At 45.7% G+C, this 26128-nt stretch overlaps 1 protein-coding gene and 1 long non-coding RNA gene across 2 annotated transcripts in view; both read right to left on the reverse strand.

Annotated features, from left to right (window-relative positions):
- Positions 1 to 23854, reverse strand: part of SCRN1 (secernin 1) — a 32370-nt gene extending 8516 nt beyond the window's left edge. Inside the window, exons 1-5 of the mRNA XM_084896904.1 lie at positions 23695 to 23854; positions 13355 to 13536; positions 10074 to 10276; positions 7072 to 7266; positions 4516 to 4681 (exon numbers count right to left, since the gene is read on the reverse strand). Of these exons, the coding sequence (XP_084753030.1) occupies positions 4516 to 4681; positions 7072 to 7266; positions 10074 to 10276; positions 13355 to 13536; positions 23695 to 23853 (905 nt within the window). The 5' untranslated portion in view covers position 23854. The remainder of the gene's footprint in view (positions 1 to 4515; positions 4682 to 7071; positions 7267 to 10073; positions 10277 to 13354; positions 13537 to 23694) is intronic.
- Positions 134 to 4515, reverse strand: LOC311629100. The gene is made up of 2 exons (XR_014796147.1): positions 4418 to 4515; positions 134 to 4217 (listed from the first exon to the last, which is right to left on the reverse strand). It is a non-coding gene; the product is annotated as an uncharacterized lncRNA (long non-coding RNA).
- Positions 23855 to 26128: the final 2274 nt, after the last annotated feature.

Here is a 26128-nt window from a genome sequence, read left to right on the forward strand (position 1 = left end):
ATGGTGGGTGGTGGGTGGAGATGGTGGGTGGTAGATGGTGGGTGGAGGGTGGTGGGTGGTAGGTGGTGGGTGGTGGGTGGTGGGTGGTAGGTGGAGGGTGGTGGGTGGTAGATGGTGGGTGGAGAGTGGTGGGTGGTAGGTGGTAGGTGGTGGGTGGTGGGTGGTGGGTGGTGGGTGGTAGGTGGAGGGTGGCAGGTGGGGGCATGCCAAGAGGGACATACTGCAGGGTCTAGTGAAGGTTTCCGTGAAGTTCACTGCCACCTACAGGCTGTGGTTTCTCCTGTCCACAGGGAGGAGACGTCTAGAAAGACCTGCTCTGCTCAGGGAGCCTGTGCGGAGGCCCCTCCATGACATGGAGCGAGGCAAGTAGAGGGTCCTCTGTTCAGGGGAGCGGGTGGCCTTTCGCGAATGGCTTGCTGGGAAGTGGCCTCCGGGAAGAAAGGCTCAGAGACCCCTTCTCCCTCCTTCTTTTTTTTTAATTCCTACCTTATTTGAAAGATTTTGGAGTAATTCTGGCCGGTTCGGGGAGGGGACAGACTGAGGTGGATGACACACAGGGAACCGGAGAGAACAGGGAAGGGAAAGCGGAGTCTGGCGTGAGAGTGCGAAGCTCTGGCACAGGGGCAGCCAGGCACACACGCTCTGACTCAGCTCTTTTGGCCCCATGGCTGATTTTAGGGAAATCTGTGTGTGTGTGTGTGTGTGTGTGTGTGTGTGTATACATGTACATGTGCGTGCATATCTGGACATCTTCACCTTATCTGTCTTTTTTTCTCCTAAGTTTTGTGATGAAAGCAATAAGCCAGTGTAAAAAAAAAAAATGTGTTTCTCTCATTTAGAAGGAAAACAAAATTACCATATTTGATAATGAATGGTACCCCTGCTCATTCATTCATTCACTCCTCCCTTCCTTCCTTCACTCATTCAGTAACTACATGTTGACGGCTGACTGAGTACCTAACACTGTTCTAGGAACCAAGGTTACAGCAATGAACAAGGCAGGGCAAAAGCTTCGGTCCCATCTCACAGACGAGGTGACTGAGGCTCATAGGAGCTCCGAGCTTCGTCCAGACACATTCCTAATGAGTGGCAGACCGAGAGCTAAAGCTTCCAAAGCCAAGGCCAGCTTTCCCCACTACCTCTCACCGTTACAGCATCCTGTGCCACTGCAGAAAAATGAAATACCCTGTGCTTTGGGATTGAGAATTGTAATGTCAGTGCCAGCCAACGCTTCTGACTTCAGCCTGACTCTGTTCTTACTGAGGGGGCCGACCCTCCCCCAGAAACTCAGCCAGGCCCACGCCTCAGAGGCCCCTGCAGATCCCAGGAGGAGTGCCCGGCACACACAGGAGCAGCACACGGGGCCCACTGGGATGAATCTGATAAACTTGGAACCTGGGAAGAATCTAGAATAACCAGTTGCTCTTAACTCCAATAACAAGAGGGGCTCCTTGTCCTAATATCTGAATTAACCAGATGAGACGTCTCAGTAGATCCAATTTAGCCCCTCAAGCCTACTACACTGGGAGAAGGAGGAAACCACACATACACACACACACACACACACACACACACAACATATACATAGACATACACACACACACACACACACACACACACACACTCACACATACTCACACACCATGTCCCTTGCATCTCCCCAGCTCCTTGCCACTAGTTAAAGTGCATCAAACACCCTATTTTCCTAGAACTTCCTCCCTCTTGTCTGTTCCCTGGGCAAAGTGCATGGCCTAATGCAATCAGGGAAATGGGTTGGGAAATAGCCTTCTAATATCTAAAACGGAAAGTATTTAAATTATCTTCCCCTCTTGGTTTATCCATCCTGTGTGTGGAGTGTTTGTTTTCCCAGTTGTGGGGCCTCTCAGTGGTGTTGACAACTGCATCTCTGAAAAAAAAAAAAATAATAAGCCCCGCTTCCTGGTGTCTGCCAATTCCTGTGGTGTAAATACGCCCACTGTGGCCCATTCCAAGTAACTGATGTGGCCTCACAGAACACAGAGTCAGGAAGGCTGCACATAATCGGCTCTCACTGGCTCCAGACACCGTGGGACCGAATTGTAGAGTCTCCAAATGCCAAGGAACCTCTACCCTTTCCCTCTGATTCTTCACATCCATGGAGCTTGAAAAGCACTGGCCTCCAACCGGAAATGGTTTCCAAAGGTCAGAACCGGAGCACAAAAGCCCATCAGTGTCACTCTATGAACGACTAAGGCACCAGCTGACACACAGAATATTGATAAAATGAAATGTGCTTTTTTGATAACTGAATTCAAGGTCGCCTGCATGTCCCTTAGTTTGAACTCTGACTTCTGCACCTCCTTCCAGCTCTCAAGCTTACACAGTACCTGGTACTTGCTAGGAGGCGGGTGGGAGAAGATAAAGGAGGGAAGGAGGAGAGAAAAGAGAATGTGAGAACAAGGTGTTTTGAGAAGAGGATCTATCATTAATACTGTGTGCAGAGGGCGGAGAAGTGCCGCCACACACAGAGCACAGCCAGCTCGTATCCTGCGGTTTCGGACACTCACTGGGAGGGATGCATCCCACTGTCCTGCTCTTTGATCAGAACCTTTTGCAAGTGCGCTGTCCTGAAACTGCTCCCCCACACACCTCTCTGCTGCTCTCAGCATTGACAGAAGCAGCTCCAGTGTCCCTCATTTTAGTACCTCAAAGCCCAAGCGGAGGACATTGTGCTTCCTGTGACAAAATACAGAACGCTGAGCGTGCCCCATTACAGGGAAATGTGGGAATGTGGACGAGGGAAGAAACTATGACTGTCCTGCGGTCGCCGTGGAAACAGCTCATTTAACTGTGGGAGACAGAAACGAATGCCTTCGGAAGGCTCTTCATCTTCTTTAAGGCCTTTTTTAATTAATGGGACTCATGAATAATTTGCTTTTAAAGTTACTTGAGATTTTCCATTTTAAATACCTGAAGGTTATTTCCCAGCCCGTTTCTCTAACTGTATTAGGCCCAGCACTTCAGCGGGGGAGTCAGACTCCCTTTATGTTACTGTCCTGGCGTCACACGGCCTGGCTCCAGCCACTGTCAGAGCAGGCGTCTGACACAGGGGGCGGGGAGAGGGGGGAGACACGGTCATTCTTCAGTTCTTCGAAGGCTCCTGTTCCCTAAAGCACAATGTCCAATACCTCGGCAGAGCATCCAGAAGCTCCCAAAGCCCACGTGTACCCTCCTGGGCAGCAGCGAGCACTCACAGGGGCCGTTGAGTCACCAGCATTGGGAGACAAGCTCTCATGCCTCTATGCTTTCGCACATGCTGTTCCTCTACTCAGACTGTCACTCCTGCTCTTTGTCCCTCACAAACTCCAGTTCTTCCCACAATGCCCAGCGCTCAAGAGTCCCTTCCTCTGTGAAGTGCTCCTCTTTGCCGTCTCTTTGTGCCACCTCTTCCCTTGCACACAATTAGTCTCTAGTTCCCAAAAAGCACACTATGTAGTACACAGTAGTTGCCTGTTGCATGAATAAATGAGTGAATGAAAAACTAAGAATACCTTAAACCAAGTTTAACAGTCCAATCCCGCTAGAAGTCTCTGTTGATATTGGCTGTAATTTAAAACATGAGGCCCACACCTGAAACTAATGCATACTAATATTGGATATAAACTGCAATTGAAAAATAAAAATCTCAAAAATGAGGCACAACAAGCACATAAAAGTAGGGACTAGTATGATCCCCGTTGTACAATACAGAAACAGAAGCTCAGAGATGCTACATGACGGATCCAGCTCCTAACCAACTCGAAATCCTGGAAGTTTATTCTCAAGGCTGATGCTCTTACCCACTGTGCAATTCCACCCCTTCGCTGAAGTTCCTGGGCAGGAAGCAACCCCTTAAAATCCAACGTCTAAAAGCCCTGGGCAGTGCCAGTGAAGTCACTCCCATCAGCCTGGCCTCTAGGCCATTTTGTCCTCTAACTGCAAGGAACTGGTGGTTGTGACAAGTCTTGGGCATTCCTGCCATCTCTCCGTCTCACTGTGTCTTGTTTAGCTTTACATGCCCCACAGATAGCACCATGCCTGGCCCATGATACATAATCAATATGTATTTGCTGAATTTAAAACCATTGGATGCCATGATTGTGATGAATGCTATGTGTCTAAAGCCGGGAACACCCCTGAATCGAAGCTCTTTATGCTGCCCCGGCCACATTGAGAACCACTAACTCGGGGAGGAAGATCTGGGGAAGATAATAGATCAACCGAAGAACATGTGTACATGCATATAAGTACAACCAATGGACATAAAACTCTGGGGAGGGAGGGTATGTATGGGAGGGAGGGGGGCAAAAAAAATCAATAAAAAATATATAATAAATAAATAAATAAATAAATAAATAAATAAATAAATAAAGAGAACCACTAACTCATGTGGCTCAACCATGCAAAAGGTGGGGCGGGAACTGGGTGTGTGCTTGTTGGATGAGCTTTCGAGGGCAGCGTGTGCTTTCTGCTTACACAGCTGTGTTTCAGACGAACCTGGAGGGGTCTGGGGTCCCGGTGAAGTAGTGGATGCACGGTGACCCTCTGCTCTGGGGCAGGACAGACACCACGCTGGCTGTGGTCAGGAATGACTCGGAGTCTATGCAGACGCCGCTGGCTTTGTCCCGTAAGATGTCAATCATAGTCTGCACAGTGATGCTTTCTGTAAAGACAGCGGTGGGGGAGACATCACTGCGGCAGGCTGCTAAGCAAACTCCGTTCACGCCCTTCCCTTTTCTGTAATAGGACTCCTGACAGTATAGCTGAGAACACAACCGCCTAACTACAGACCACATTTCCCAGCTTCCCTTGTGGCTGGGTGTGGCTATGGGCTAAATCCTGACCAATGGGAGACAAGTGGGGATGATGTGCTCAACTTCCTTGTCACATCCCTAAAAAGGAATGCTTGCCCTTCATTTTCATTTTCTCCCCTCCTGCTGGCTGGGAGATGCCAGTGAGTGGATCCCAAACGGAAGTCCTGTGTTGAGGCAGAGACCCCTACCAGCCCTGGACTGTCCATGACTTCTGGACTATACCATGGGAGAGAAATATACTTCCATTTTCTTTAAGCATATTTATATCAGGGTCTCTTTGATATAGCACTTAGAAATACCTCAACCAGCACAACAGGAAATGATACCCATAAGAAGGTATGTGCAATCTATGTACAGTCCACCGGGCAAGCTCTCTCATGCACCCCTACTGGTTGGAATCCATACTATATTTGGAGAATGCCCTCTGCAGTGGGAAATATGCACAGAGACATATTTAGAATAGTCCAAGTCACTACGATGGGTGGCTCTGACTGTAGATAAAGAAACTAATCCTTGAATCCAGTTCTACTTTTTCTCCCTCTGGTTATAATTCATTAAAACACTATCTTTTCAGTCTTTGTTCACAAAGATGGAATCAAAGCATCTTTTAGGGAGAAGACACCTTAAAGTTCACTAGCACAACCACATCCTCCTTGTATGTCTCTATTTACAACATATCACTCCCAAAAATATTCACAATAAGTCCTCGATTTCTTCCACTACTCAGTATTCAGATCTCTTCACTGTCTCATACATGAGTTTATTGACTTGAATCAGGATCCAATAAGTTGATAATGACTCTTAATCTCTTCATCTCTGCCTTGCATTTCTCTCTCTTACTTTTTATTTGTTGGACCATGTCTCCTATAGGATCCTAGTCTGAACTTTGCAGAACATATCCCCCTGGTGTTGTTTAATATGTCTGTCCATTCTTTGTATTTACCAGAAACTAGTAGCTAGATCTAGAGGTTCATCATATTTAGGTTTGATGTTTTGCCAAAAACAACTTCATACATGGTATTGTATGCTTCCATCAAGCTAGCTTTTTTATTAAAACATTGAGGGTTTTTTTTTTTAAGAGTTCCCCATTTTAAATATGTTCATATCTTCTTGCCCAGAATATATTCATCAAGTTCTACAACAAAAATCTTTAAATATTCTTCTAGGTTTAAGGGTCAGCAAACTTTTTCTTAAAGAATCAGGTATTTTAGGCTTATGGGCCATATAATCTCTGTTGTAACCTACCTGTTGCAACTGCTCACAGAAGTAGCCATAAATAAATTGGTATGGCTGAGTTCCAATAAAATTTTAGTTACAAAATAGGTGGTTGATGACAAGGCATAGTATGCTGACCCCGATTCTATATGATCAAAGGTCTGACTTAACACGAATCACTGGCAAATATGAAATGTGGCTATTGAGGTTTATTTGGAAGAGCTTCCACTCAGACACAAAGTAACAAGCTATCCAGTCATCATATTTACCTAAATATTGGTTCTGACTAAAGTCAATAATTAGGTGTAAGACAGAGGGCTCAGGAAGAAAATTCAATTCAACAGTTAACTTCATAAATGTTCACAGAACAAAGGGCTATAACAGGCATCACAAGAGGGTCCTAGGATGAGTAAAAGACAACTCCCCTGCCCTCAAGGCCCAGCAAGCTAATAAGAGGAGAAAATTAGGGAGGAGATAAGTCAAATATACAAATGCTGAGGTATAAGAAAGTCTGCAATAAGTATCACAGTGACATTAGTGTTTAAACAGCAGCAGGAAAATTCTGTGGATGAGAAATCATCTTATAAGTTGAAACCGGTTTGGCTCAGTGGATAGAGCATTGGCCTGTGGACTGAAGGGTCTCGGGCTTGATTCCGGTCATGCCCTTCCCTTTTCTGTAATAGGACTTGGTTGCGGGCACATCCCCAGTAGGGGGTGTGCAAGAGGCAGCTGATCGATGATTCTCTCTCATTGATGTTTCTAACTCTCCATCCCTCTCCCTTCCTCTCTGTAAAAAATCAATAAAATATGTTTTTTTTAAAAAGAAAAGAAATCATCCTATAAGAATAAATGCAAGTTGTCATCCCATCTGAACATCAGGACCTTTAGTACAAGTTGGTCTGTACATACAAGGTCTATTCTCTACTCTCCCCTTTGCTCACCCTCCTAAGTTCAGACAGGTTCTCCAAAATAGCTGTAAGACAAAGGGTGCTTGAGGGAGAAAGATAGGAATGTAATAACTCACCTTCTTGCTTTGCTAAGCTGTCTTTGCCTGCACAGCAGTGTTGATGGTCATCGGCTGGAGAAAAAACTTCAGAGAAATTGAACTCGTCCTCTCCTGTCCACCAGCCTTGACTCTGAGCATAACTCCTGAGCTCAGGATGCTCTGCATCAATCTTGGTGGTGAGTGAGAGCTGATTGCAGATGCACCTGAAGCCCTCTGCAGAGAGGGCAAGGCCAAGTTAGTTGGAAATACACTTACAGAGACGTAATCAAGAAATGGAAATTTACAGGGACTCTATCCCCTGCAACCTGACTTGAACTACAGGGATGGAATAAATTCCATTTTTGAAGAGAGAAACAGACAGTCCTTGGTCCTCTTCTGAGATCTCCCAGAAAGTTTGGCCAATCCTCATCGTCATTACCACATTGTAAATTTGCAAAGATCTTAAATTTATAATCAAAGGAAACATCTGAGGCCCCTCCTTTTGGCTAAATAAACCCATGCATTTACTAGTTACGAGAAAAGCGAAAGGTTCTTTGAAAGAAGCATTGAGCGACTAACAAGACTTGTGAATGTTGCAAACATGGAGAATCTTCCTCCCCAACTTAGTCTTGCTCTACCTGAAGAACACCTTCTACCACCACCTTCCACCCATATATGTGTGTATTTAAAAAAAAAAAAAAAAAAAAAAAAAATATGATCCTTCTTCATTCAATTATTTGTTCAGGTCCCACCATTTAGAAAAACAGTGGCACTGATAATGCATAGTGTTAAGCTAACAGAGTGTACCTGGAAATAGCATGTACCTGTGTCATGTGTACATGTGAGGAAAATCTATGGGAATTTTTTCTCATAAGAATATAAGTATTGCTAGATACATCTGGAATCAGAGCTGCCTGCTTTCTGAGGACACCACTGTGAAGAATGTAGGTTAGGGCACCTGTTCTCCTATGTGCTGGGAGGCTGGCTATGGCTTCTTCAAAGCCTGGGCTACAAATACACTGAGGATAACCTGATCTTCAAGCTTCAACGCGATGTCCAGATCAGGAGGAAGTTATTACTTATAGGTCAAAACAGTCATTCATGGTGGCTGCTTCCAGGTAACGCGTATCTCTCGAAATTCTTAAAGAATGAAGTAGAGGAAGACAGCCCAGACTGCAAGCCGCACGGAAGCCATTACTGCCTGAAAACCAGCTCCTGGAGGCAGGGTCAGGGCTGGGCTGAGTTCCTTCTGCTTCACCTCCAAGGCGAGCATGACTGGCCAATGTCCTTTGCCGTTCATCTTTCTAGAGGTCACCATAAGTGTAAAACTATTTTTTAAATGAAAACAAATAATGGCTTTGGCCTACATGATTTTGACATTATTCACACTAAGGTATTTTTAAGTCTTGCAAATAACTCCCCATGTTATTTTCCTAGAAAACTGATTATAATAGACATTTGCTTTCAGGAATTTTAGCATACGAGGGCCAGAGTTCATTAATTCCTACTGCGGTCACACGACTGCTGAGATCAGAGGACATGAAATCAATGAATCCAAGGAATGGCTGGGGTTTTTTCCCCTTTAAATATTTAGTGAGAGAGAACATGCATTTTGATGAGGTGGGTTTTTAAGTTGTACTTTGTGAAGTGAGACTAAGCTTTTGAATGCAGTTGTAGATCAAAAAGTTTTACCAGTACATATCTTAAAAGCAATATGATTGTTTTTCCGCATGGACTAGCAGCCTTCTATATGGAACTATTCAATGCTAAGACTTCATTTTAGAAGAGATTTTTTTTAAGCGAGTCATAAGTTCCTGCATTGCAGGAGGCTTGGAGAGCTGACAGGCCACACCAGCTACATTAGTTTTGTAAGTACTGAGGAAGCAGGGCAGGCAGGCACACTTGGGTGTCTGTGGGGTGTCTGTGGGTGGAGAAATGCTCTGAGATTGCCTCGGGATGCAATCCCTTGTGAGAATGAGAAGAAATCGCCTCCTCCTCCAGGCAAACACAGCCTTTAAACAGCTTCATCAAGCAACCACAGCTAGCTCTCACTGCCTCAACCACTGCAGTAGATCTGCTTCTAAGGCAGCTTAGGCTTGGTTCCAGTCACCCTTCAGGCAGAGATGGCAAACAGGTTTCGTCCCTGACATCATTTCTGAGGAGCTGGAAGAGACTTCCTGGTAAATTCAGTTGAGAAAAATGCATAGAATAGGTTCAACAAGGGAAGAGTTCTGTAGCCATGTCTTCCACTGGCAGGGGAGCAGAGTAATGCTGGGAGAGTGATTTGTATTTGTGTTCCAGGCCTCGGGAATATAAGAGGGCTTCACTGGCCAATCCTTTCTTCGAACTGTTTAGTTCTCTGGAAGCCCTGTAACCCACTATGAGATTCCATCCAGTGCAGAATTTAAGGGTGCTAAGGCAATGATACAAGACAGCCATTCCCTCCCCCTTACCCCCCAACCCACATACAATATCTCCTTCCTCAGAACTATTTTAGAACAAGATGCTGCAGGAAGCAATAGTAATTTATTGGGCAGTAAGTCCTTCTGGATGTTTCCCATTGTTCTAGAAACATTGTCTCCCAGCGATATGGTTTTTTGGACCAGAGGAACTCAACAGTTCACAGCCAAATCCAAATTCCTCTGTTAGAGGAACATTCCAAGCACAAAGATCTATGGGGCTGGGGTGATCGGGGCAACTCCCTGTTGTAGTAATTCATTGACCTATTGTGAATGGAATAGGGGGGAAAAATCACTATTCCCTTGGCCAATTCATCGAGAAGTAATTTGGATCATAAAACCATTAGTAGTCTGAATGGGGTCCTGTCCAGAAAGCAAACAGAAAATAGAATATGTTAGGGGGATGCTTCCCAAGTGGTGACCTCCTTCCCTCCGGGTTCAGAAGACTCCGGCTTCCTCTCTAGAAGATTCATGGCAGCACAGAGAGGGTCTACAGCAGCAGCATGAGTCCCGTGAGCCCAGGCAACATCCATCCCAGCCTTTTTCTGCCCAGGAAGCTCTTCGCTATCCACACCCACTCACCTGTGACCTTCTCAGCAGCCCAGTACTTCCCTATGGTCTCGAGCACCCAGGCCTCCTCACAATCCGCAATCAGGAAAGCACTCTGGAAGCTGTGGCAGGAGTCTGCATCTTCGTAATAATTCCCACCTTGCCCGTGTTCTTCCAACAAGGCAACGATGACATCTAGGGCTTCCTTGGCTGTTGACCCTCTTTCTAAACCAAGCCTGAAGGAAGGAAACCAGAGTTACAACTCAGACATTTCATTCCATGTGATCATTACCATAGCAACCAAAGATTGGGATGAGGCTGAGTTATGAAATGTGCCAACATATGTAAATATGTTACATACGCAGGCCAATGTGCAGGCAAATGAACAGTGCTCTCACACGTTTGGTTCTAAATCATCGGGGTGTTTTCTGTCTTTGGGCATCCCCCACTCACACAGACAGAAGAGCCAGGACCCCTCTGTCTCCCAGGGAGCTGGCAGGCTCTGCTCTAGCTCTTAGCAGACCCCTTCTGTTGGTTAATTCTCCCTCTTGCCTCTACTCTCCTGCCTCTGGGCAAAAGGAAATCTCTGCCCTGTCCAGCCTTGTTCTCCATTATTTTACATCAGGAGTTTGGTTAGTAATAAAAGTGTTCCATAGCCAGCCATTGTCTTCGGTGCATGTAACTGACTCAAGAGACCTCAGTAGGGGAGGGCTGCTGGTTAGGATGCAATCAATCCTTTTCTACATATTTCACCTCCTGCCTATCAGTGTGTCTCTGCTGGGGTGGCTTATAGCTTCAGTTATCAAAAAGCACATATTTCTCTCGAAGGCAAATAGCAATCTCCTCCCAGCTATTCATAGACCCCTGAGAGAGGGCACAGATCTTGCCCTCCATGTGACCTTGGGAAAGTTGCATAATCTATTTGAACTTCAGTTGTATGTCACCTATAAAATAAGAATCTAGCCAAAACCGGTTTGGCTCAGTGGATAGAGTGTTGGCCAGCGGACTGAAAGGTCCCAGGTTCAATTTCGGTCAAGGGCATGTACCTTGGTTGTGGGCACATGCCGAGGAGGGGGTGTGCAAGAGGCAGCTGATGGATGTTTCTCTCTCATTGATGTTTCTAACTCTCTATCCCTCTCTGTAAAAAATCAATAATACATATATATATATATATATATATATATATATATATATATATATTTTAAATCTATATCATTGGGCTGCTAGGAGGAAGGGTTTTATGATATAATGGACATGAAAATCTATAGCACAAGTGCCCAGGACCAAGTAAGTGACCAGTCAGTTGTGAAAACCCATGGCCAGAAAACAGTTGACTGAGAAATAAAGGGACCCATGCTTAGTTCTGGTTCTGCTACCCACGGCAGTATGACCTTGAGTAACAGAGCCTTTCTGAACCTGACTTTCTCATCTGTAACGTGAAAACAGTACGACTTCCCTCTCTGGCTGGTTGGGAAGAGGAAGGCACATGCTAAGTACTCAGTAAATGTCCATTTATTCATCTCTTCATTCAAATCCCTACCCTGGTGGCCAGAACAGGGTCTTAGAAAGACCACAAAGGGAGCACAGGCCAGTTCTTGGTGAACGTTCAGTGTGAGACACAATCATTATTGAAATTCACCTGGCTCCAGTCTCCCGGAAGGGACATGTATTTCATTGGGCGGCCAAGGAGAAGAAAGGGTGACAGGCTATGGATTTATTCTTGTAGCAAGCTTATTTTCATAGTTGGAAAATTATGTATCCATTCACTCGGCTTTTCTCCATTTAAGATTATTTAGGAAAACTTGGTGCCAAGGCAATGATTTGTGAAGCTGCACCCTAAGTCTCTAAGAGAGCGATAAGAGAATGAACCCATTAGAAGATTGCAGCGGGTTGGCTTTCTGTTAAAGCGCTGACCTTTGCCAGTGCTGGAAGTCCCATACCACAAATCTATGATAACTCAAATGCAAGGTGATCAATGGTGCACACGAGGGGCAGACTTTTCATCATTAACTCTCCATGTGCAGGATTTCTATGAAGGGTGATGGGTAAAAATATTGGGACAGCTGTCAAACATAACCTCAAAACTTGTTACTCCATGATTTCACTCTGTTAAGAGAAAAGGAGGGGACTTTTTCCTCTCCTCTGAGTTTGTCAGAATCAGGAAGAGTGGTGACCAGCGAGGCAGGCACAAAGGCTACCAAAAGGATATCACTAGCAGGTCCATCCGTCATTTGTTAGAAGCTGTGGGCCACAGAGGTCTCTGTGTAAATGTGCAATTTCTCCCTACAGAATGTGAAAATCCATACTCCTTTTTATAGGATGTTAGCTTTGGGAGGTGGGGGGGAGAGGGGAGTTGTCATCAGAAGTCACCCAATCTAACACCTCACATTGGACAAAAGAGGAAACCACAGTCCAGAGAGGGGCTGTAACTTGGTGTATCGACACCAGAAACCCTGGACTCTGGCTCCGACCTAACCTTCTTTCAACTATGTCCGAGGCTCTGCTGCGTTTTACTAGCTCAGAAAAAAGAAAGCCCTCTCAGAATGTTGTTTCACTCCAGCCCACCCCCTACTTCAGTCATTCATCCCTAACTCCGTCATTGTTCGCCCACTGTGCACCAGGCACACGGGTCCTGGTGCTTGTGACAGAGTAGTGGCCAAGCAGACAAGGAACCCTGTCCTGTGGGTCCCACGTGGTGGCTGGCAGAGTAGGGGAAGAAAGGAAAGATGACTGAAGCGGAGGAAGGAAGTGAGGAGGAAGGAAGGAAGTGAGCTCTGACCTCTTCTCCTTGGATCTTGCCTATTTTATATGTTTCCTGTCCTTTTATATATTTTAACTATACTTCAAATACCATAAACTTCACCCATTTAAACTATACAGTTTAGTGGTATTTACCAGTCATCATATTCACAAAGTTGTGCATCTGTCTCCACAATCTAACTTTACAACATTTTCAACACCCCAAAAAGAAGCCCTATACCATTAGGAATCACTCCCACTCCCTGAGCAATGAATCTGTTTCCATGAATCTGCCTATCGGGCTATTTCACAGAAATAGTCACATACAATATGTGACCTCTTGTGTCTGGCTTTTCTCACTTAGCATCATGCTTTTGAGGTTCCTTGTGCTGCAGCACATATCAGTACCTGGTTATTTTTTATTGCTGAATAATGTTCCACCGTAACTATTCTTTTTCTTTCTATCACTTCCAAGTTTATATCAAATGGCTCACGTATTCTTTGGGAGGGTTGTGTTATGAAGTATGAGGTTTGGAGGGAGGTAAGTCCTGTGCCCACCCCCTCACCACACATACCTGACCAGATCCATCCCCAGCAAGGCTTCCGTCTTGGCGGCCGGTTCCCTGGCATTGACCGCTTCGTTGGCTATGCACACTCCATGGTCATTGGCTCCCATTTCTGCCCCCCAAAGCCAGGCAGGTCTGCTTATCACGATGGCGTGGGTCCTGGGAACTTGGTCGATGGAAATGTAAGTACACTGGAACATGAAGACAGGAAAGAAAGGGGCCATCAGCTGTCAGATACCACTCGTTTTCACCTTGGCACTTACCAAGTGTACTGGTTAATACTGCGGATTTTGTAATCAGAGAAAACACTATAATTTCAAGATAAACATAAAAGTGCTTTATTCAAAGTAATATCCATCGCTAGCTACACATTTCCCCTTCTTTTAGGTAATTTGTGGATACCGTCCCAATAGAACTTTCTTGTTTTGAGGCAAACTATTCAGAGATCCAATTTTCCACTTCTTCATACATTTTGAAGTGCTGCTCAGAAAGTGCATGTGCCATCGATCGGAACAAGTGGTCATCTGAAGGAGCAAGGTCTGGTGAATACAGTGGGTGGGTTAATACGTGCCAGGCAAGATCTTTTAACATGTCTTTAACTGGTTTTGAAGGGTGTGATGGTGCATCATCATGAAGTAAAATTACTTTGCTGTGTCTTCTGGCACATTCTGGTCCTTTCATGATCAAAGAGTGGTTCAAATTGATTATTTGTTGTCAGTAGTAATCAGTATTAATGGTTTCACCTAGTTTTAGAAGCTCCTATTATACCACACCTTCCTGATCCCACCAAACGCAAAGCATTGTCTTCTTTCCGAAGCGATTTGGCCTTGCAGTCAATGTTGATGGTTGATCTGGATCAACCCATGATTTTGTACATTTGGGATTCTCAAAATAAATCCACTTTTCATCACCAGCCACAGTTTGATGCAAAAAAGACTTTCTTTCATGCTGTTGAAGCAACATTTTACTGATGACTTTTCGGTTTTCCATTTGTCTTTCATTTAGTTGATGTGGCAGCCATTTTCCTTTCTTTAAAATCTTTCCCATTCCTTGTAAATGATTGGAAATTGTTTGCTGAACAATGTTTAATCTTTCTGCATGTGTTTCTGCAATTTCCTTGTCCTTTTATATATTTTAACTATACTTCAAATACCATAAACTTCACCCATTTAAACTATGCAGTTTAGTGGTATTTACCAATCATTATATTCACAAAGTTGTGCATCTATCTCCACAATCTGTTTTTGAGTTTGACATGTATCTTCATCCAATAATGCTTATAATGTTAGTCTTCAAACTTTGTCAGTTGACCTGGACAGCCTTTATCTTTCACGTCTAAATTATCACTTTAAAAGCATTTAAACCAGCGTTCACAAGTATCTTGAGATGGAACATGTTCACCATAAGCTTCCCAAAGTATTCAGCAGCACTTTTCTTCAAAATAAAGTAATGAGCCAAAACCAGTTTGGCTCAGTGGTAGAGCGTCGGTCTTCGGACTGAAAGGTCCCAGGTTCAATTCCGGTCAAGGGCATGTACCTTGGTTGTGGGCACATTCCCAGTAGGGGGTGTGCAAGAGGCAGCTGGTCGATGTTTCTCTCTCATCGATGTTTCTAGTTCTCTATCTCTCTCCCTTCCTCTCTGTAAAAAATCAATAAAATGTATGTTTTTTTTAAAAATAAATAAAGTAATGAATTAAAACTTCCAGCAAATGCTCTCTTTTTTTGGCATGAAATTCTATATATTTGAGTGTAAAAATATCTATGTTAACACCTTCAGAAAATTTGACATATGAAGTTTTGAAGCTTGTTGTCAATACAACAAAATAGCATACATATCGAATCACATATATATCAACATTTGAAAAAAAATCCGCATTAACCGGTACACCTAGTACACTGAACCACCACATCAGCTACAGACAGATCAAATGAAGAAGTAAAGAAAAGGCCTTGAGAATACTGGACTTCAAAGACACCCCAAGTCTCAGTGCAGCTCACAGGTCACCATGGTGACTGTTGTCTTGCCAGCCACTTGCCAGCCTCTTTGTTTCCAGACAGTCCTCCCAAGAGGCTCATATCTATGGCGGTCATCTTCTTGAACCAGGGGTCAGCCACTCTGAATATGCCCTGAATGGTCATTTTAACAGACACGGATGAGTAGCAGCATTTCAAACAAACAGTGACTTATTCTTGCTTGCAAAGATCCTTCTCTCTCAGAGATTTCAAACGTTGTTAGCGGTAGAGAGCCCTATCTGTAAAAGATACTGTGCCTGGAAGCCTGCCATGGAAAACAGACAAAGGGGAAGAGGCTTTGTCTGAAGAAGGAAGGTTCTTAAGCCTCCATCAATGACCCTGAGGGTGCCCTGGAACAGAGTTTGACAACCTACACAATTGCTCCAATGGTAGGAAAGAGAAAATGACAATACCTTACATTTCCCTAATGCATTCAACACACAGGGTGCTTCCCTGTCTGTCCCATTAGATCCCCATGAGATGGACACTTAGGAAACCATCCCAAAGAGGTGGGTTTCTAACTGCTGTTGAACTGCAGTGCCCGCCCGGGAGCTGTGCGTCTTAACCTTCTCCAGGCTGCTTGCTACGTCTTTACCTGGAAAGCGAATGAGCCGATCTAGATCAAACTATTTCTTCCAAAGTGTCTTCATCCTCAGAACCCTTCCTTCACACAAACGCTTATGTGGAAGCATGAAGACAATAAAAATGCTCAAAGTGTGTTTAGAGGCAAATGGAAGAACAGGGGTGGGACTGGGGTTGGTAACTCTGAGCCTTACCTGCTGGGTCTGCCTCTTCCCTCCCCACGTTGGACCCCAAGGGAGAGGAAAGGGTTATCCAGAGGGGCTTCTACCTGGACAGTCTAGCAGTCTAGCACACACTCTGGTAGATGCAGTGTTGAAATCGTGGCTCTTATGCAGAGCACTTTAGCTCTCCAGGGAGAATTTTATCAAGGACAGCAGCCATTTACATTTTAAATGAGGAAGCTGAGAGCATTGGATCAACTGCAGCCTAAGATCTTTTTTTTTTTTTTTTTTTTTTTTTTTTTTTTTTTTTTTTTACTCAAGACCCAATTTTATCGGCTGAATGCCGCCCAATCTTCTGCATTGATTTCCCATAATCTCTCAACCACAGGTAACAGCTGAAATGCACAGTCGTTGGCCACGTGATATCTGTATCTCTGCCATCCACAGTTAGATATTGCTGTGCCCTGGGATAATGTGATTTCACTTGACAGGTATTTATAAACTGAAAGCTAACGAAATCTGAAGGCTGTCAAGACAACCTGGAGTTTTTCATGGCAAATGGATACTAAAATATACCCTGGAAATGTTTTCTCTTATTCGTTTGCCAAAAGTCATTTCCTTTACAAAAAAAAAAAAAGAAAAAGATTCTTTTAGAGCAAATCCTGGCCAACGCAGTAAACCATTAAACCATGGTCCTCTGTGCTTATCTACATGTAAATGAAGGTCACATCTTAAAATTGCCCGCTTTTATGTAAAAAATAGTTCAGGCATTGACCAACACTTCCCCAAACCCCTGTGCACACTGAGCTCCCGTGACAAATCTGCCTTGAAACAATAAGGAGTAGGGAAGGAATCTCCGACTCTTAAGCACAGATATCAATTTTTTTTACAGGCAGAACAAAAGGGAAAATAGGAAGTGGGTTTACTTATTGGCCCTCAAGTTCATTTTTACACATTCATTTCCATTTCACCAGTTATTTGTAGAGCACCAACCACACACAAGGCGCCGTGTGCTAAGTGCTGCTGCAGGCCAATCAATGAGCTGTCCGATCCCCAGCCTCTGATGGGGAAAGAAGAAGAGGCACAGCTGCTCATAACAAGGACCCCAAGGCCAGCCTCTGTGAGTGTCGCTGAGGCCTGTCTATTAATATGTGCGGCCTCTTGCCCCCGCCTCCTCCTGGAATTTCTAGTCAGTGCAATCCTATTCTGCTTTTTCTTTTTCACACTCCGTTCCATTTATCCCCTTCCAGAGCACTATCTAATTGACTTATGTACTGCATGTAAGACTGATGTATGCTACCTCCACCTGGACAGGGAGGTATCTCTGTTGTTCAGTTCACTGCTATATCCCAAGTCTGGTACAAACGAGGCATTGATAAACCTTTCTTTGAATGGATGAGTGAGTGGGTGAATGAATGAATGAGTAACAAAGGTCAAAGGGAGAATAAGGATTGGAAGGAAAGAGGGAATACATCCTAGTGGTCAGCAGCTTTTATCAAGTGGGTGATATTTATGTTGATTTTGAAAACTGGTCTGGACATCAAGGTATTCCAGACAGAGGTCAGAGAAGAGGCAGATGGGGATGTCAAAGGTGTGCTCACGGTGCAGGGAAGGCCCCTACTGTACCACTCAGGACAAGCACTGTGCTGTCACTGAGTCACAGAACTGCCAGGCTCACTACGTGACGCCTGAGAAAAATGTTGACAGTTGAATCAGAAAGACCATATGGTCTTTGTGGGAGTTCAGAATATATGCGGCCAACTTTTCAGGCCAAGCTCAGAATGAGGAGGAAGGAAGGAGATCCCGAGCAGCCAGATTGGCTAGTCAGTCTCTCCTAAGCCATAGCTGGGAAGCTGTCATCCCAGATGCCCCTCATATGCTACAGAGCAGGCACAGGGAGATGGGGTGTGGCCCCACCCAAGCCTCAGTGAGCCTGGAACACCTACCCCTCAGGGCATCTTTGTCAGGAGCCACAGAAGCCTGGGCCTAACATGGGCCCTTCTGTGGCTGCAGTTCACACACACGCTATTGTGTTTGCAACCTGACTAATCACATCCAGGCCTGGAGGGGATGGGAGGACGGACCCGCTGGGTGCATATAGATGGGTTATGTAAAGTCCCACTTCGGGAGCAAACCTCAAAACCAAGAGCAGCCAAAACCGATTTGGCTCAGTGGATAGATAGTTGGCATGCGGACTGAAAGGCCCCGGGTTCAATTCTGGTCAAGGACATGTACCTTGGTTGCGGGCACATCCCCAGTGGGGGGTGTGCAAGAGGCAGCTGATCGATGATTCTCTCTCATCGATGTTTCTAACTCTCTATCTTTCTCCGTCTCTGTAAAAAAATCAATAAAATATTTTATTAAAAAAAACAAAAAACAGGAGCATTTGCACAAGATGTAGTCAGCTGAACTTTGTAAAGCCAGCTGCCTAGAACATGAACACCGCAGGCAGTCATTTTTCAAACGGCCTTCACATTTGCCACGTTACTAACGAGGCAGAAAGGAAGCGGGGTGTGAGGGAGCAGAGGTCTCACCAGGAAAAAAAAAATCCAAAAAAGCACCCGAAATCTTTCAGTGTGCCAAAAACTTTAGTTCACCCAGTCAAAATTCCTAGCCAAATGCCTCTCAGAAAAGAAAAAGAAAACATTCACCGCTTACAAGATCCATCTTTACAGGGATGTCGCTGGCATCGGCTTCAGTCACTAAGTGGTGACAGTGGTGAGCAAACTGTCTTGCTGCCCCACGTCCACTCCTAACCAGCCTGGAACACAGCAGGTCTGTGGCTAGTGTGACTTTGGGGGCCAATGCCACACAACAGTAGGAGAGTGCCCAGGGAGGAGCACATGGAGGCAGACTTCCAAATGCCAGGACGGCCTGATCACCAGGTTTTAAAGGTGTTCCCTGAATTGAGCTTGCCACTCTCTCTGGGGGCTCCTGGGGACACATGCCAGGTCAGAGGATAAAGTGATGAGCCTTGACCAGGCCCTGGAGACAAGGACAGAAGACAATTATTCTGCAGAGCAAGTCCTCCGTTATTGTGCGTGGTTGTCTCAAAAATGAAAAGGCAAGGCCAGCTTCATGCTGTCGCCTGCCCCTTGCACATTCCAACACATACTATTTCTGGATCTCACCCCGGGAGAGGAGGGCCGGAGACACACACAATGGGCGCTTCACTTGGTGAAACACGGCCATTGTGCCTCTCCCCGGCGCTCAGCTGGGGAGCACCGCCCTGGCACCGCCAGCGAGAGCCGCTGACATGGGCTGATGAGTCAGCCAGACTTCTTAGGCAGGAAAAGAAAAGGCAGGGAAATGGGATGCTTCAGAGAAATATTTTTAGTTTTGGAAGATTTGCAACTCTAAAGCAGCCTTGCTAGTCATCACTGAGTTTTTGCTTAGTTCGTTGGTGGGGGTTGTGTGTGTGTGTGGGGCGGGGAGGGGGGGGGGGTTAATCCCAGTGTCTTGTCTGCTACTTGACTGATTTTGAAAATATGTCCTTAAGGTTCAGATGAGTCTAAATAAAGACAAATATAGATCCCAAGCACATCTTATTTCCCTAAAGCTGTGAGATGATTGAGGATGGGCAGTGCAAAGGCCTGGGTCAGAGGCAGGCTTGGGAGAGAGGATAGGATAGAAGGACAACCCCAGCTAAGCCACACTTCCATGGGGCGAGGGAGATGCTTCTGACTCTATATAAGACCAGGAACTCCTGCCCCTGAGAATAAAGAAAAAAACAACAACAGACAGACAGACAGAAGTGCACACACGCTACCCAGTGCCACAGAGCTTTGCTTAGCTCTCTTTGATTCCAGAAGGACCTGAGCTTCCTCCTATGAGAGATAATCTTCAGAATTAAAACTCAGGTCACACACACACACACACACACACACACACACACACACCAATCCAGGAAATTACTCCTTTGCTTGCTCACCACCACCATCCCCCCTCCCCCCCTTGCCCAGCCACAGGGAGGACCAGGGCTTGAGGAGAGGTTGGGATGTGTCCCATGATGCATGGTGGCACAGCATCCTCAGAGAGGACCAAGGGTCTCTCACAAATAGCTACATATTGATCCATCCTGCTCTGCAACCCAAAGAGGGGTTGTTAAAAACTCAAGAGTCTACAGAGAAAGACTAACGAACATAAAACAAGATGCTCCCATCTGCCAACTGTGCAGCTGAACAGAAGTCGTGTAATTTTAGAAACTGAGGCAATGTGAGCTGGGGGACCTGATCTCTTCCTCTTGAAGTCTCAAGCAAAGTGAACTTGACATACAGTAGATGATAGATGAACGGGCAGACACATGGACAGACTGGGAAGAGGGTGGGCCAATTGGAGGGGAGGACCACGGAGAAAAAGGGGCCAGCTGGGAGGGTGTGAGGGTGAGGGGATGAGTCATCAGAAAGACTTTCTGCACATGGTTATTCTCAGAAACCCAGCTTCTGGGACCTCAACCCCCAAGTATACCATTTCTAAGAAAACCACAGACTGTGCATGCTTACTTTGCCATGAAATGGCTGAGGAATAGGAGGGTTTTTGTGGGAAGTTCTTTTCACATTTGAAAATGTAATTTCTAGATGCTAGCGACAGCTGCTGTGTAAGTAACATGATCGTTACTGTGGCTCCCAGACCCACATGTGGAAAAGAACCTGTCACTGTGCGCTTGGGACAAGTGTCAGGTGTGACTGCAAGGGAATGAGAGGCCTGAGCGGGTGTCTGAACAGCAGACAGGATTCGGGAGCACGTGCGAACGGGTGGGGTTTTGGAGACCAGGGATCACAGAATCTCGCACACCAGTCAGTTCTTCAGAAGGGGGCGTGGGAGAACCTCAGAGACCGCATTGTGCTTCCGCATGTCAGCTCACGGGTGCTTCACAAAAAGCCTGTCACGGTGCATGTTATGATCTCCGGCTGGCAAATGAGGAAACTGAATCTTCAGTCTCAAGATCCAGTGAACAGGGAAGGTGACACTGGAAACCAGGGCCCTGCCTCCCGGGCCAGAACGCATCCCCCCAGATGCAGGTGGTTGCACATTTCAATTGATTTATAATGGCAGTCAGCGCTACATGTTCACACAAGATTGGCAGGCTGGAGGGAGGAAGGGCTATCAGTGATGGGGTTTTGAAGGATGCATAGAAGCCTAGCAAGTGGGTGACAGGAGGGGAAAGGAAGGACATTCCCGGCAACAGATAGAAAAAGCAAAAACTCAGAGAAATACAGGTGTCCTGTTTATTTAAGAAATGGCGAGCAGCTCAGTGTTGTCAGGCTGATGGTGTAGGCTGTGAGAGGAAAACTAGGACGATAAAAAACAAGCAGAAAATTGTATAGCTTTTGGCGTTCAATTACTACAAACGTTACCCCGGCCTAGCGATCCTGGATGGAAGTGTATCCATGGCTAAGTCCACACGTGTACAGAATGACTGTGTGCAGTGTTCTTCGTGGCTATACTTCCTAAACTGGCCAACAGTCCTGGAGTCCACCATAGAGGACTGATTACAGAAAAGATGGACTGTCTCCTCAAGGGACTATTACTAGCTGGAAAAAATTATAATTTCTATGAACAGATATAGAAATTCTTCAGATAGTGTTATCAAGCCAAAAAAAATGGTTTTCTAGTAGTTTAAAATTATATTTTAAAAATCAAGTTTCAGAATAGTGTATGTAATGTTACTTTCATGGAAGAACATAAAAGGCTAAGTATTCATATTTATGGCCAAGAAATTGATAGAAAGCGTTACATAACAAAGAAATCTGAGTAGATCGGGAGATAGGAGAGTAAGACTTCTGACTGAATCATTAAACCGCATCAATATGTTATCTATTCAAAATGTAAAATTACATTGAAAAGTATTTTTACCCAAACGAGTTAAAAATGTATGTTCACACAAAAGTCTGCACACAGATGTCTCTGGCAACTTCATTCCTAAGTGCCACCCTCCGATGCACCCAGGATGTCCTTCAGCAGGTGAAGAAAGCTACACTCGGTGCCTCCAGGCAAGGAGTGTGCCCCAGCACTGGGGAGAAAGGCATGACCAAGCCTGGGAAAGACTCAGAGGAACTTACATGCCTATGACTGAGTCGGTGGTCGGCAAACTCATTTGTCAACACAACCAAATATCAACAATACAATGACTGAAATTTCTTTTGAGCCAAATTTTTTAAACTTAGACTTCTTCTAACGCCACTTCTTCAAAATAGACTCGCCTAGGCTGTGGTATTTTGTGGAAGAGCCACACTCGTGAGCCTCAGTTTGCCAACCACAGCACTAAGTAAAAGGCAACCATCTGAAAAGGCAACACACTGTGTGATTCCAACTAGATGACATGCTAGGAGAGGCAGAACTTTGGGGACGGGGAAAGACCAGTGGCTGCCAAAGGCTGGGGGCGGAGAATGACAGGAGATTTTAGGGCAGAGAAGCTATTCTGTAAGGCCCTGTAATTAATGGTGGCAGGTGTCATTACACATTTGTCCAGAAGGTGTGCAATACCGAGAGCGAACCCTGATGTAGACTCCGGAAGGTGTCGATCCTGGCTTATGGTTTTTAAGGATGTTCCACACTAAGGCACGGTGTTCGTAATGAAGGAAACTGGGGGCGGGTGGGGGTGGTGAGGGGTTATATATAGGAACTCTCTGCACTTTCTGTTCATTTTTCTGTAACCCTGAAACTGCTCTAAAAATAAGCATTCACTTGGAAGAGAGAAAAGAAAGGAAGAGTGAGCAGGGGGCCACTTGGGAAGAGACCTGAAGGGCATACAAACCACTCTCATCCTATAAACACAACACAGCATTTTTAAACAAGGCAGAGACAAAGCAGTGTTGGGGGGGTGGGGTACTGGTGACCCTATAGGGATCCGACTCCAGGAAAAGAGATGGGGCACCAATAAGCAGATGAGGGAGGGGGTTGGGTGAGCCTGAGTGAAATGGGGCCATGGGAGGAGATGGGACATGGGAGAGGAAGCTGTCCCTGTGCACCAGGGTGAGTACAAAAATGAGGGTCTCCGTTTTCTAGATTAAACTCTGCCAAAGAGTGGAGCTGTTCGCGTACATGGAGCCAATGAGATGGGAAAATGATTCGCTTTCGGACATGTGAGGTTGTTTTACCTGCAGAGTCTGGATGTGGAAATATAGAGGCAGCTCAAGACACAGAGAGAGGTCAGGGGTGTCTGAGACACTAATCCTGGGGCGTATCAAACCACACGGATTTATGCAAGGGGACAAAATTCAACCTACAGGGCATTTTAGTAATAACATCCCATGGGCCAACCAGTGAGATCATCTATTTCTTAACATGACTGTAACCATTAGACTAATATATTAATGTATTTATCCTATCCCCCAAAAAAGAAAACACATTTCTAAAACTCTTTCAGACACATTCATATAGTGGTTCCCCTTCATCTGCTGGGGACACATCTAAGACCCCCAGTGGATGCCTGATAGTACCAAACCCTATAGACACTATGTTTTCTCCTAGGCCAGCGGTCAGCAAACTCGTGACCATTCAGACTCTCGAGCAGACCTCACAGAAGAAGGCGCTGGGCAGGGCAAGAGGAAGAGAGTGGGGGCTGGTGGAGAGGCCGCGGCGCACCACTCACCTCCACCTTGCTCTCAGGTTCGTGATCGGCAGCGGGGAAATACACCACCTCTTGCACTTCATCCCTGGGCCGAGCTGAGTTTTTCCCAAACACCACCAGGCCGTCCTTAGCGCGAGGCGGGAAGGCCACCAGACAGCAGCTGGGAGGCGCTGCAGACATCCTGGGAAGAGAACAGAAGCAGAGGCGGATGGGAACAGGCAGCCGAATGGGGAGAGTTCATGGAGCCTGTCACACCAGCTCAAAGGGTTTCCTATTGAACTGTGTGCAGCAGGCTGACTGCAGTGAGATCCCAGCTGGCAAGTGACAGTGGGGCGCCTGGAGTAGAATTACAAAGCCACCGAGACCAGACACCGCTTAGTCCTCCGTGGGATTAACCAAGCTCAGATCTGCAACAATCCGCAGTGCCAGCCAAAGTGTATGATGTCGAGGAGAGGAAAGGAGGCTCTTGTTCCAGGCAGCAAACGCACACACACTGCCATCTGTCCTGGCACCAGGAAAGAAATCAATAGACCTTGTCACGGTGCCTACGGAAGTGTCTCGGATCTAGAGATGAATGGCTGCCATGTAATAGATTTGGGGGTGATGACAGAAATGGGTCTAGATAGACAGGGATGCCCCCTTTTTATCTAATTCTCCTCCATCTCAATGACAGAGCACCCCAGCACCTCCTGACTCCCCTCCCCCCGCTCCCACTGGCTTGTTCTCTTCTACCTGGTCATGGAGCATCCTCACTGCCTGATCCTTCTCTCCTCCTTTAATGTCCTTTTCTCTCTGGGAAAAGTCCTCCACGCTCAGAGCCACCCTGGTCACTTCCACACCAGTGGCCCACATGCTTCACTGCAGCTCAGTCCTCTCTTTGAGCTCCCATCCCAACGGCCTACAGCAGTGGTCGGCAAACTCATTAGTGAACAGAGCCAAATATCAACAGTACAACGATTAAAATTTCTTTTGAGAGCCAAATTTTTTTAATTTAAACTTCTTCTAATGCCATTTCTTCAAAATAGACTTGCCCAGGCCATGGTATTTTGTGGAAGAGCCACACTCAAGAGGCCAAAGAGCCGCATGTGGCTCGTGAGCCGAAGTTTGCTGACCACTGGCCTACAGTATATCCAACCCGGATCTCAACATCTTCCCCAAGCTGATCCCATGTCCAAGGTTCTCCATCGCAGTGACCAGCTCCACACCCAGCCCACAAGAGCACCAAGACCTCAGGAGCCATCTTATCGTCTGCTTCTCCATTACTTACCATAACACCACACCCTGTAGATTCCATTTCCTAAATCTCCATGGAAACTCACCACTGCTCTCCATCTCCACGACCAACCCCTGCACCAAGCACCGCCATGTCTCACCTGGCTCACTGCAGCAGCCTCCTAAGGGATGACCCCAAGAAGCTATTGTCCCTGTTTCACCCCTCCCCTCCCACATTGCAGCCAATGTGATCTTTTAGCAGCAAGATGTTTTCATGTCATTCCTACTTAAAATCATTGATAGGTTGGTTTCCCACAGCTCTGAGACTAAAGACCAAAATCTGATCAAGGTCATACTGCCTCCCCAGCCTCATTTCCAGCCACTCGCCCCTCCACTCTCTCAATGCTAGCACATTGGCCTTCTGCCAGCTCCTGCAAATGCCCAGGGCCTTTGCACAGGCTACACCTTCTCTCATGAGCGCCCCTTTCCTGCTCTCTGCACCAAAACCATCTGCCGAGTTAACTACTGCTCTTGCATATACCTACTCTAATGCCCTGCTCACTCATGGCACCAGGTGATACAAACAATCAAATCTAAAATATTTGGGTAACTATTTTATTATCAACAATCAATATTTAGCCTCTCCTCCATCTTCTCCTCAAAAAAAAAAAAAAAAAAAGTCTAAGCAATAGGAAGGCAGAGACCATGTCTCTTTTGCATACCACCGTAAACCCAGCTCTACACAATGTCTTCTGCAGGGTAGATTCTCAATAAATAATGAGCAGGTGTCCAGTTCTCCTTTCTTAATAGTCCACCAAGTGGAACCAGACTCTCTGCAACGCTTTCTCCACACCACGCTCTGCCCCTGGCTAGAATGAACGCCCTGCTCTTAATCTTTGTGAAAATTTGTCCAATTCTGATTCAAAATCCCTTTCTTTCAGAAAACCGTCTATAAAGAACTCGGTCATTTTCTCGTCATCTATAGCACTAATGCATCCAGTTTGTTCTAGGATAACGTGTATCTGTTGCTCCTACACGTACTGCTTCCTCTTCAAATAAAGCTCCCTGAGGGCAGGACCCATGCCACCCAAATACAGTTGCTCTTTCCCCCACCCCCTGCTATCATCTATGGAGCCAACTGTCATATTTGTGTCACTATTTACCCAACTTAAATGTATTTTATTTTACAAACCCAAAATGTAAGTGAGAAGTAAAGCACTGGTCTCAGAAGAGCAACTGGGAT

This window comes from Pipistrellus hanaki (genome assembly GCF_964339955.1).
Source record: "Pipistrellus hanaki genome assembly, chromosome: 10".
NCBI classification, from domain to species: domain Eukaryota; kingdom Metazoa; phylum Chordata; class Mammalia; order Chiroptera; family Vespertilionidae; genus Pipistrellus; species Pipistrellus hanaki.